This window comes from Chelonia mydas, chromosome 7 (genome assembly GCF_015237465.2).
Source record: "Chelonia mydas isolate rCheMyd1 chromosome 7, rCheMyd1.pri.v2, whole genome shotgun sequence".
NCBI classification, from domain to species: domain Eukaryota; kingdom Metazoa; phylum Chordata; order Testudines; family Cheloniidae; genus Chelonia; species Chelonia mydas.
Window position 1 is genome coordinate 89583870 of NC_057853.1, and position 13394 is coordinate 89597263.

Below are 13394 nucleotides of genomic sequence, written 5' to 3' on the forward strand. Positions count from 1 at the left end.
GTGAAGATACACTGTTGACGGGAGAGCGCTCTTCCATCAGCATAATTACTCCACCTCAACGAGAGGTGAAATCTGTGTTGGCAGGAGAATGTCACTCAGGTGGGTGGCTTTTTCACACCCCTGAGAGACATAACATACATTGACTTAAGCAGTAGTAGAGACAAGCCCTCCGTGTGTAATGTAAGTAACTTTATAAAATAATCTTATGGATCTGTTAGGCTATCTTATTGAATTGTGGTCTGCTGTTTGCATTGTTACAGACCTATTTGATCTTAATTCTCCATAGTTATTGTGGTCATGTACTGTTATTAAGCTGTACACTTAACCTCCATTACAGGATTTTTCAAGAACATTCCCTGGTATTCATCAAACAAAATGAGGTTTAGTTACAGGAAAACTGGATATTAAAAATGTTAGAAGCTATTGGTGGGTGTTATCAAATTCTAAAAAAATCCACCACTGTCAGCAAATAAAACAAAAATCACTGCTGTTTGTTTTTACCTATATCCTAGATAATGTTTAGTGGTCAAGTAGCTAACTTTCCAGCAGTACTTAATTATCAGATTGTTCCCAGAGCAGTGGGGATAGCACCACTGATGCTGATACACAGACATGCAAGAACAAAGAAGTTCAAAGTGGATATCAAAGGGCATTAGACATACATAAAAACAAGAATAATAAAAACAGGGAAGCATGTTGTATTTCCAAGCTTCAAAGAAAGTAATCGTATTTTTACATCTCTTGCTTTCATTCTTAACAGACATCATCTCTTCTTTTAATATTTTTCTGTGCATACACATTTCAAATACGTTCGTTGCTTCTCTGTCTATTGCTGTGATGAAATACTGGCCAGATTCTTAGCTAGTGTAAACTGGCATAGTTTAATTGAACTCAGTGGGACTACTGCAACTTATAGCAGCTGAGGATCTGACCCTTTTCTCCTCAGATTCATGTTCAGCATTTGTTCATTAGAAGACCATTAATTCAAGTCATCTTCCTACCATGTGTTTTACAGACACATAATGAATTTACTATTACCCATGTAATAGTGCCAAAGCAGTCTGCAGGACCGGATTACTGCGACATGGAGAATGTGGAAGAATTATTCAGCGTTCAGGATCAACACGCTCTCCTCACTTTGGGTTGGATCCATGTACGTATGCCTTGTGGATGTTGACTTCTCTGTATTGGCTAGATAGGATATACAGAACGAGCACTGGAAAACCCAGTTTAAAGAAATAATTCGCATGATTTAAACTAATTTTCTCTCTCAATTTTTGTGCTGGTGACCTGATTTGACATAAATGTCATCCCCTGATACAAGCTGTTCTTTATTTCTAGAAAGCTGTAAAGTGTTTCATTGATACAGTTGGCCCAGTTTTGCCCATGCAACTTCTATTCAAGACGATAGGAGCTGTCTGTCTGTTGGCAGAATTTGGCCCAAAATTCTTTCTCACATACACCTCATTCAATACCATTTACATGTCTGACATGTAGCCTCAAAAAGGAAAAGAGCCAGAGACTTCATAAAGTCCACTATGACTTTGCTATTGATTTTATATGGAATTCACTCAGCTGCTACAGTGATGGACAGCAATTTAAAATCCTAATGTATACAAGATAGAATTCAGTGCAGAATTTGGCCCATTTGTATTAGATACACCTCGTTTCTAAAACCATTACTTGTAGGTTTTCAAACTGCAGTTTGGATCAAGCAGTTTTGAGCATTGAGAGTTTATTCCAGGCATGGTGAGAAGGAAGAGTTGTGAAATAAATATTAAAAAGTAGAGTACTTGACTGAGTATGTTACATAAATTTTTTAAAAAATCAGTAGTGAAGATTTTTTTTAAGATAGGAAATGTGACAAAAAGAAACCTGCTTGCAAAAGAAACTTGAGGCTCTGTTTTGTTAGACGATTTTAGATTTTTTTTCTGTTGCAAATTTGGCTAATCTTGTAGTCCATGAAATTATAAAATGAAACACTAAACATAAATATGTGTAGAAATGAGTAAATCAGCTCAAACATGAACTTCCAAGACTTAGTGCATTAATGACTAAGATCATAAATGGTGAAGTAATGCCTGACCTCTTTGGAGTTCAGGGGCTTCATTCTGATCTCACCTATACCACTGTAAATCGGGAATATCTCCTCTGAAAGGCAGAGCATCTGAGATCAGAATTGCACCCCAGATATATAAATCATCAATTTGTATAGCTGGTCAGGAATTTTTTTTCTATACTTTTTTGTTGTTGGAAAGTACTGACTTGTCAAAACTGAAACTTCTTGGGGAATGGTCGGTTCTGATGAATTTCCCATTTTGAAAAAATTTTAAATCAAAGTTTTTTTAAAGTTTTTGAAACATTCCACTTTGACTTTTTCTAAGAAAAGTTCAGTTTTTCCTTTTGGAGTAACTTTTTGTTTAGAAATTTTAATTTATAGTATAAAAATTGTTAAATGGAAACAAAACATTTTGAAATATCAAAACAAAACATTTCAGTTGAACTGAACTGAATAATTTTGGTGAGTTGCAGTTCTCAAACATTTTTGAGATTTCAATTTTTGGTCCTGATTTGGGTCAGGATTTTTTTTTAACTTGAAAATTTTCCTGGGACAGGAAAATGGTTTACTGGGGCCACACAGCTCTGTCAATTTCATATTAAATCCATGTTTGTATTGGAACCAAAGACAGTGATGTAATGTGAACACCATGTAAAATTTCAACCTGCTTCATGCTTCCATTTTCTTATAGGTGTTGATTCACTTTTTACCGTCTAGTGACAGTTACTTTCAATTATGTTCTAATTTTTACTTCCTACTTGATATGGATGGTGTATGATCCCACTCTTAGGGATTTTGGACAATTAATTTAAGTCCTTTGATCTCGGTCTGCCATCTTATTATACCCACACTTGCCTTTTCAATCTAGATTTGTTTCCTTTCATAAGAACATTAATCTGATATTCAGAAGAGTTTAAAATTGTTTTTGTAAGCCTTCATACACCTGGCATTAGGGATTTACTCCTGACACTGTAGCGTTTAGCTTTTGCATTGTTGAGTCATTCATGAAAATTATCCTCAGAGGTATGTTGTGCCATGGAAAAGTTAAGGTTTCGTAGCAAATAATAAAAACTGAATCTGGGGAAAATGCTAACACCTTCTCTTGTTACAAAATCCTGTTTCTTCTTGAATGGATTTTTGACCTTGACTTGACTAAGAAATACTTTCACTATGCAGAGCTTTCCCTTTCTTTTTGTAGACGCATCCAACACAAACTGCATTCTTATCCAGTGTTGATCTTCATACTCATTGTTCTTATCAGCTAATGTTACCAGAGGCTATTGCAATTGTTTGTTCACCAAAACATAATGAGTGAGTTCTGTTTTTTCTAAGTAATGTTTAGCTATCTCTCCCAGCCTGCTATCTTAAAACTAGATCACCTGCAAAACAGCATCTGAATGTCAGCTAAGGTGAAGGAGATAAAAGGTTGTAGTATATATGTGTGGGTTTTTTTCCTTGTGTTCTAAATTGATCGTGGCTTGCATTCCAGTAAGCCTGTGTGTGCAATGTTATTTGACGTCACCTTGTCTCATATTTAATTTTAAAATTCTGTAAATGGTGATGCTCCACTCCACTTGGTAGGTGTGACCGCATTTGACTGTGGTAGTTCTAGGCTTCATGGATCTCATTGTCAGGTGTCTCACAGAATCCAAACTGCACTCTTCTAAGTGAAGAAGGTGTAAATGGTGTAGGTTTTTTAGCTTGTTCTTAGTGGAAAACACTGACGTGATGGGAGGTTAGAGATAAGTCACGCTTTATATTAAGGTTCTGTTTTACCAATGGTTTATAAAGTGCAAATAAATGACTAAAAGCTGTTTACAGTACATTTGTTACAGGCCAAATTTGTAAAGGTATGTTAGCATTGCTCCTCTCAGCGTTACAGGGCCTAAGATCTGGATTCACAAGGGGTTAGGCATTGCAATGTTGAGTGTTGCAACATGTAACTCCATGGTGCCCGGCCCCCTAGTGGAATTCAGAGACCAAACTTGGATATCCAGGCTCCCCAGGAGGTGAATTAGGCATTAAGAAAGGGATTCTCAGAAGCCAGCAAACTGAGCTGGGAGCCACCTAAGACACCCAGGAGTGAAATACAAAAGAAAGGGCAGGGCTCAGGGCCCAGATCCACCTGCAGCTGGCCTGTGCCAGCAGGGCTTGGGCTAAGAGGCTGTTTAAGTACAGTGTAGACCTTTGGGCTCGGGCTCAGGCTGCAGCCCAGGCTCTGGGACTCTCCTACCTCACAGGTTCCTAGAGCCTGGGCTGTAGCCTGAGCCCGAACTTCTACACCACAATTAAATAGCCCCTTAGCCTGAGCTCCAGGAGCCTGAGTCAGCTGGCACAGGTCAGCTGCAGATGGCTAATTGCAGAGTATATGTACTCTTGGGTGCCAGAGGCTCCTGTCTGTGCTCCAGATTCACAGGCTTGACCCCTCTCCTGGAGTTAGGTGCCTAAGAATGGTCAGCCTTTTCTAGCAAAAACAAGAGTAAGGACCTTCCTACCCCCCGCTGATGATGGTTCATACCCAGGGGTTAGGGTGTTCACTTGGGATGTGGGAGACCTGTTTTCTAATCCCTGCTCTGCCTGATGTGGAGTAGGTCTCTCATGTTCCAGGTGCATGTTGTAACCAAGTTATTTGGTATTCTAGGGCCCCCTTAGAAACAGCATGAGTGCAAGAGACTGAGACTATGTATCCCAATGATTAGGGCACACACCTGGGATGTTGGACAGTCAATTTCAAGTCCCTGCTCCAATGAATATGTAATTATTTATACAAAGTATAACAGCTCCAACAGGAGCCATTGGGTGATACCTGCCTCAGAATAACGTGAAGTTTAGGGCACTCCCTTTTGAGGTGGGAGAGCTGGGTTCAAGTTCCTGTTCCAAATCAGGCCGAGTGGGGACTGCAACCTGGGTCTCCCACATCCTAGGGGAATAACCTAATCTCTGAGCTATGGGGTATTCTGGGGCACCCATGTATGCCAGCCAGCCCTGAAAATTCCTGGCTGTCTTTTGTGCAAGTTGAGTATATTGTAGCACACCTACCGAATTGGGCCCTGCAAGTGAGATAGGCAGGGGAACACCTAGTTTGAGAATCCCACCAGCCAGGGCTCAGGCAGGAGCAGCTTGTGAGCTGTGGGGTGCCTTCAGGATTTAGGGGTCTTGGCACATGCCTACCAGCAGAAATGAAGGTACCTTCAGGTCAGTGGTGGTTTTGTGAATGCCAGTGATACCTAAATGTTGAACTTAGGTGCCTAACTTCCTCTATAGGCACCTGTGTCCCCTTAGTGAATCTAACCCTTAGGAAATACTGAGTAGAGCAATGCCTACATGCTTTTAAAAAGAGGCATATGGAGCAGATCAATAGATTGCTTGTAATCGTGGCTTATAAACATCTATAATACCTTCTACTGCTATGCTTGTAACATCTGTTCCACATCTTACTCATGTCTGTAACATTTATTAATCTGTTATTAACCCTTTATAAACAATTCATAAATAGAATCTTAAAATGTGACCATGATAAAAAAGCACATGTATGTAATCACTAGCAATGCAGTTGTACCCAGGAGCTGCATGTTATCTTAACTCACAGTGGCTAAAGGAATGCAACCAGCATACACATTCTGTCTCCACATAGCCCCTACACGTGGCAAAGGTATAGCTCTCTGGAACCCCCATGCAAAGCTGCCCCGTACAAGAAGGATCGCTGGTCTATGATGGCTTCTGCGGTCCAGAAGTGGCAGTAACAACCTGGAACATGGCTGTGCCATGACCTGGGTAGTGGAGGGTAGGCAGGATTCTGTTTCTCCCCCTTTCCCTTCTCCTCCAGTACATGTAGTAGGGCCGCACACCACACCAATCTGCATGGGCTTTGGGCAGGGGATAAGACTTGGTCTTTCATTATTCTCCTCAGACTTACAAAAATAATAGTCTTCAGCAAAAGTTTGTACAGCAAATGTGAAACGATGGGCCCAAAGCCTTCTGTAACAATCTTTCTAACTCAGTACTCAAAGGAGCAGCTGTTCCTCACCTGAGTAGTACTGCTGACTTCAGTGGGACTACTCATGTGAGTAGTGACTAATCATTGAGTAAGAGTTTATATAGGACCAGCCCCTCCACTTGTATTTCTGATGGTCTGTTTTTTATTCAGTTTTAGGAACATTAATCAAAGTGAATTGATTTGTAGTCAGGTGACTCTTTATTCTTCTGTAGAATTTCTTTTTTACTAGTAATAAAGACTCAAAGCAGAGTATAGATCAACTCTATCTGGCAGGATATTTTCTACTTCATAGACTCATAGCTTTTAATGCCCAGAAAGGACCATTTTATTATCTTATCTGATTTCCTGTACATAAGAGACCATTAAATTTCACCCACTTACTCTGTATTGAACCCAGTAACTTGTGTTTGATTGACTAATGCTTGTTTGAACCAAGTTCTTTTAATGCTACAAACCTTAAGTCAGTTTTGTTCTTTGCTTTCCAGCACTGGGATCTTCAGACTTACTAATGCTGGCATGCTTGAAGTTTCTGCTTGTAAAAAGAAGGGGTTTCACCCACACACTAAGGAGCCTAGACTATTTAATGTAGGTATATTACTTTTAAAATATCCTTAACATATTCCAAAAAAATAGTCAAAGATGTTATCATTGTAATCATCTAGTGAGACCTCCTGTATAATATAGTCCATAGCACTTCCCAGAATTAATTCCTGTTTGAACCAGAGCAAATCTTCCAGAAAAATATCAGTCCCTTCAAATTCTCACCAGTGCCTGTGCTGCAAGCAGAAGTTATATCAGCATTAGGTTGGGTTTCTCTGTATTTTTATTTTGATATCTTTGGGCCATGTATAGTTCATGATCCTTTCCTAACTGACAGGTGCATTCCTGATGCCTCCTTCTGTCACCTGTAAAATGATGTTTGTTTATGTTAAATAGAATTGTGCTAAAATGTAATTAGAGAACTTAAATTTAGGCTTGACGATAATGAGGCCTGGTAAATTGTGAGTGAAGTAAAGTGATATAGCTTAGAGGGAAGTTAAGACATAACCTCAGGTCATGTTGTAAACATGTTTGGTTCTAACTGGTTTTAACAAGAGTTTTGGATGTTTTGGAAGCATATTATCTACAGTTATTGGAATGGCATTTATGCAGATGTTAATTAAAGATACTGTTTAGTATTAAATAGCCCATGAGAGAATAGAAGGTATTCTAAATATGATAGTAGAAATATAGATATGGTAGAAGGCAGGTTTAATGCTAATTAATTAAGGGATGTTATTGTAAGTCAGAGGTGGGCAAACTATGGCCTGCGGGCCACATCCGGCCCACGGGACTGTCCTGCTTGGCCCCTGAGCTCCCGGCCCAGGAGGCTAGCCCCTGGCCCCTCTCCCGCTGTTTCCCCTCCCACGTAGCCACACTGCCGCACGGGCAGCGGGGCTGCGAGCTCCTGCCTCTCTGAGCGGCATGGTAAGGGGGCGGCAGTGGGTGGAGTTATGTAGGGGGTCCCAGGGGGCAGTCAGGCGACAGGGTGCAGGGGGTGGTTGGATGGGGCGGAGGTTCTGGGGCAGTCAGGGGTTGGGGAACGGGGGGGGTTGGATAGGGTGTGGGAGTCCCGGGGGGTTGTCAGGGGGCCGGGGTGTGGATAGGTCAGGGCAGTCAGGGCACAGGGAGCAGGGGGGGTTGGATAGGGGGTGGGATCCCGGGGGGGCGGTTTGGGGCAGGGGTGGTCTCAGGAGGGGACAGTCAGGGGACAAGGAGCAGAGGGGGTTGGATGGGTCGGAGCTTCTGAGGGGGACAGTCAGGGGGTGAGAAGTGGGAGGGGGCAAATGGGGGCGGGGGCCAGGCTGTTTGGGGGGCACAGCCATCCCTACCCTGCCCTCCATACAGTTTTTCACCCCGATGTGGCCCTCGGGCCAAAAAGTTTGCCCACCCCTGTTGTAAGTGATTATAAAAAAAGGGTAGCACACTAACTTTTAAACTAGCGCACTCATTTACCATCATGGTACGGTTAATGGAAGGATTATACACCCATTCTTCTTATTCAGGGACTGATCGCCCCTGGATGAACTCTTTCAGCTTGGAATGTGAATATAACTGCAGTGTATAGTTTCATCATAATTCGTGTTTGCTTTAACCAACTATTGTATTTTAAATAAAATCTTTCATTCTATGACTCTCAGTTCCCCATAAAACTAATTTATCTGTAACCACAGCAGAGAGCGAAACCTAAAGAAATTAATTTGGTTATTGAGATTATTTCTATGTAAAATGTAAAACAAAGATTACATTTCTTATCACTACTTGAGTGGCAGTAACCAGTAAATGTTATGAACAGCTCTCTCTCTAACTTGAGAAATATAATATCGGCCAGAAAAGCAGCTTTCCCACATTAGGAAGTCTGAGCGCTCCCTAAGCATGGAAAATATACTCCTGTTGTCCTTCTTAACAGCTGGTCAGTAGTCCCGTGCCAAGAGAAAAAGGGCCAGAGAATTTCCACAGAAGTTTTCCATGACCACTTAAAGAGATTTTTTTTCCTAACAAAGAATCACAACTGACTTCCCCAGCTGTGATGTCCAATAAACCTGCAGAGCTAACAGCTAGCCACCAGGAAGGATAATTTTCTCTATTGAACCTCTGCTTCCTTTCACCCTTTCCACCAGCCTCTCAGAAGCCATTCCAGTAACCACAAAGTATTCCAGTTAGTCTGGTGGTCAAAGGTTCTAGTGTGCTCTTTACATGGCTAAATGAGAATCTGTGACTGAACAGGTAAATAGTCATTAATGATTATCAGAAATGTCAATCCGTTGTTTGAAATAAAGGCAATGTTCCTCCTCTTGGCAGAGTTCACAAATATGGAAACAGGGCTACTGGAGTGTTAGCCACAATTGATAAATCAGAGCAAAGACTTGCTGCACGTAGAGGTACAGCCTCTCCCTTGGGGAGTGGAAGTGGAATACAAACACTGGAACCCAAGCCCTAGTTTCCTTTCGGGCGGGATTTTCAAAAGTTGACCATGAGCCTAACTCTGCCCCTGTTGACGTTAATGGTAGGTTTACCATTCGTTCCCATGGGACCCGTGTTAGGCAAATGCCGAACACTTTTGAAAATCCCACCCCAGATTGTTTTGGCTCTCGTTACACTGGCTCTTGCTACTGAAGTTTACAACCATGTTTTGAAAAGGCAATCCCAGGCTACTTAGCTCTCACTTCCTTCTCTGTACAAGGCACCAAGTACACAACTGCTATCACAAAGCATGGAGATATTACATGTCGCATCAGAGTCCAACATCGCTCACCCTGCCTTCCAGTGTTACAAGTCTGTCCTATGTTTCAAGTCTCTGTCTTCCATTGTGGGTGTGTCTGCTGGTTTAGCTGCCTCCTCTGACTCACAAGTATTAAAGCTGATCTATACCGTTATAAAATCCTCCTGTCAAGCTGCCAGGAGCATGAGTACCAACGTCAGGACAGACTGTTAAGAAGCAGGGCACATATCAGAAATTGGTTGTGAGTTCTATACTTAGATTTCACCAGCCAAGGATCAAGTGTGAATGCTTCAGCCCTTAACATGGAGTCAGACAGTCCCTTTGGGTACTCCTATCTATCCTGTCACTCAGGTAAGCTTGCCTTTGTGAGAGATGGTTCCTTACACCAAAAATAACAACATTCAGGTTACCCCAAGTCAACTGCACTAATGATCCTATACAAAGACAATGCGTGTAGCCAATCTTGTAATAAATTAACCAAAGATTTATTAACTAAGAAAAAGAAATGTTATTTACAAGGTTAAAGCAGGTAAACATACACACATAAATGAGTTAGTCTTAGGTTCCAGAAGGGTAAGAAAAGCTGCTGTAATATATGTCCTTTAGGGCTAATCCAGGCCAAGCACTGGGCCGCTCTTGCTTACGCTAAAAAATCTTTGCCCTTCATAGTTCAAGCACAGTCAAGATAATTTCTTCTTGACAGGGATTTATTCCCCTTCCCCAAAATTCAAGCTGATGGGCTGTGCTCCTGCATGTCTCCTCTTCATGGATGTGGAGGGGAGCAATCCACAAAGTCTTGTCCACTGATGTTGCACAATGGTTCAGCTGGTATCTATGGGCCGCCTTTTGCTGGGCAGAAGATGACATCTCTTGTGATGAACTAGTATTTCCCACTTGTTAATGCTTCTCTTCTGCCTATGGGGGCTTGAGTTCCATGGCAATTGCTTCTGTAGTTACAAAGCAAACATTTAAATATTACCTTAAACGGGGAATACAGCTATTGTGAGTGAGATGAATTCAGGCAGCAACTTATGAGCATTTCATAGAGGCTAAATGCATTTTTCTAAATCTACACCTATTTTAACAATACTAACACACAGGTTAGCAAGACTGCTTTCCTGCTATGCATTTGTCAGTGTTCAGTGAGATCTAGGGGGCCTTAGCATGAGCTGGCACCTAGTCTGCCAGTGTCACACTCTCTTGAACCAGAACATAATGGTAAGCCTGTTTTGAATCTAGTTTATGGCCAACAGTGTTCTGCTGTTTCCAAACATAATCTAGCCCTAAATGATTGAATATATTTTTAAGCACAATCTTGAGTGAACTGTAGGGATCAGAGGAAACTCCAGCGGCATTTTGCCTGAAATACCCCCAAAAGGCACCGGTCCATCTCTGCTTCCCCTATATCAACTGAAAATTCTGACAAATCTTAAACTAGCTCAGTTTGGCTGGCTGGGGCATTACTGGGGCGGGAGTATGGTTAATGCTCTGCCCACCTGTTCCAGATGGGGAACAGTGGGCACCCAGCTCCCCTTTTCCCTGCATATCCAGCCAACCTACAGGCAGCCTATTCAGATACATAACTGAGAGTGCAAGAGTGTAGCCTGTGTCAAAAAATCTAACCCTTCAGCACTATTCTCTTTAAAGAACACATAGCCAGTTTTGCATGTATAGTCACTTTTCTGTTAAACTTTCAGTCCATACTTGCAAAGTTAGCCCTGTACTTGTTAACAGGCAAACCTGGGAGCCAATAAAACTTGTGCCTATATAAAACAGGCTCAAAACTTAAGAGGAAGCCTCAAACCACATAATCTCATTGGAGTCCAGCCCAGTTTGGTAGTGAATAAAAGTGGCTGCCACCTAATGGGTGCTTGTGGCCTATAGGAAATGATTTGTGGGTTTTAGGTCTGTGGATATGACAAGCCTCCAAAACCATCCTGACAACACTGGTTGACACTCTTATTAGCAATCTCAGCAAAGACCTCAAGATATGAATCCAGATAACGTCAGAAGTACCCATTTTGCCATGATGGTAGAGCTGGTAAGGGATGAGCAACGTTGGCAGAGCAGTATGAGAGAATTTGCAGTGCTACTGCCAGTGGCCTACTGTTCTATTGCGAAATGGAGAATGTTGGTATCTAGGGCTGTTACTCAGCACCTCCGAAAGTACTGGGAACACTGAAGTAACTTTTTTGTAGCTGTCATATCGAAGAAAGCAGAAAGAACATACAGGGTATGGAATAGCTCTTTTATGATTTGGATTGGAACTGGAGCTGGTGCTCCTGCAGTTTTGCCTGACGTTCAAATGATCTATTCCCTTCAGCGGCTGCTGTCAGTGAATAATGGTTGATTTCTTTTACAGACCTGTAAACATGTAGTTGGGACAGAAACAAAAATAACTGTGCTGGATCTGAGGTGATGCTGATGGAAGATAAATGGCCTACCAAACAGATGCCACATGGAGAAAAATGGCTGGCAGATTTTCCAATGATGTTTTTCAGCAATTACTGATGTTTTATATTTATACATTTTAGATTTAATGGTTTGATATTTATTGGTCTTGCCATTTTCAAGTTATTTTGTTCTGTCAAGACAGAGTTCACAGTGAAATAAAACAAAATCTGTACATGTATCTGAATAATATGATACAACAATAAAGTGAGCTTCAAACAACAACACTGGTAAAACTGACTGTTAAGTTTCCTGTCATCAGCTATTTTCTGTGCAACAGATTTTTCAACAATGGTGTTCTAGAACCCGGGCCTTTCACAGGCCGTCGAACACAGTCAGCTGAGGTATTCAGCTCATATGGTCTAGGGATTGACTAGGTCAGATGTACTCCAGTAGCTGACGAAGCAGTCTTCTGGGCCTGTTAGGAGTCCCAACCTGACTTTTGAGGCAGCTAAGAGATGGGTCTGGGGGTTGAGGTGCGGAAGGAGAATACAAAATAATCTGCTCCTCTCAGAGTCCTACTCAGAAGCTGTTCTGAGAATCGAGATGGCCCTGCCCCTTCCGCAATGCTTCATACTAACATTTATATTCCAGTACCAACCACCTTGGAGCCTGTCATGGGAAAATTGGTCCCTTTCAGGGGAGTCATGGCCCAGTCTGCCAGTGACTGCCTTTTGCTGACCCACCTGGGAGTCACTAACTACACCAGTTTGCTGAGTATAAGGGTTAATTATTAGAAAACAAGTGCCTGGATCGAATAAAGGTTACCGGAGCTCAGTTAGAGGGAGATTTCCAAGGAAACAAGAGACACCTGTGAAGGGGAGCTCTTATAAGGGCAGAGCGGGGAGCATAGAGGGTGAGTTCCCGTCGGGAGAGGATATGTCTATGCTGTCATAAACACCCCGGGGCTGACCCATCATTTGGGCTGGGATAGTAGGGCATGTAAAAGTTCAGTGCAGCTGGTTGGGCTCATTCTGGAGGCTTGGCTCTGTAGCTCTCCCCGATTGTAGGGTCTCAGAGCTCAGGCTCCATCCTGAGCCTGAAAATCTACACTGCAGTTACAGCCCTGCATGCCCAACCCCATGAACCCACATCAGCTGAGACAGCCTGCTGTGGGTGGGTTTTTTTGCAGCTTACCCATCCCCAGAGAGCTTGCTGGGGTGCACCCCAGCCTGCAGCAACTAGAAAAGCTGCTTGTAGAGAGGGGAGATGCATAGAGGCAGGGCGGAAGTTGTCAGCCCAAGGTGGTCCCCTAGACAGTGTCAGGAAGCTGAGAGATGCTGCCACACGGAACAGCAGCTATTGACAGTCCACCACAGATGAGTGACTCCAAAGAAGGACTCTACCCACGTACAGACCTGCCTCCAGGGTCAAAGGCCTGAGTCAAGAGGAGCCAGATGGGGCAGGGCCTGGAGAGAGGAGCACAGTGGACTCATGTGGGACAGACAGAATTAAGACTGCCACGGTCTCCCGTGTAAAATGGACTAGCTATCAATCAATGAGCCTCCTCCAGAAGGGGGCACTCACGTTATTTAAAGGTCTTTATACCCCATGTGAGGGGAAATCAAGGCAGTGCTTGTCTGTGGTGTCACACCTAACCACCAAGGGGGACTCCAGGATGGCCT

General features: G+C 42.6%; 1 protein-coding gene across 6 annotated transcripts in view; it reads left to right on the top strand.

Annotated features, from left to right (window-relative positions):
• The window catches only part of STAMBPL1 (STAM binding protein like 1), a 40864-nt gene extending 28870 nt beyond the window's left edge, over nt 1-11994 (top strand). The window contains exons 8-12 of one of the 6 annotated variants that reach the window (XM_043550492.1): nt 947-1153; nt 3258-3370; nt 6542-6641; nt 8898-8977; nt 11681-11778. In XM_043550492.1, the coding sequence (XP_043406427.1) occupies nt 947-1153; nt 3258-3370; nt 6542-6641; nt 8898-8945 (468 nt within the window). In that variant the 3' untranslated portion in view covers nt 8946-8977; nt 11681-11778. Of the gene's footprint in view, nt 1-946; nt 1154-3257; nt 3371-6541; nt 6642-8897; nt 8978-11680 lie in introns of all 6 variants that reach the window. The other 5 variants (XM_043550491.1, XM_043550493.1, XR_006292051.1 and 2 more) reach the window with 5 other exon arrangements.
• Nucleotides 11995-13394: the final 1400 nt, after the last annotated feature.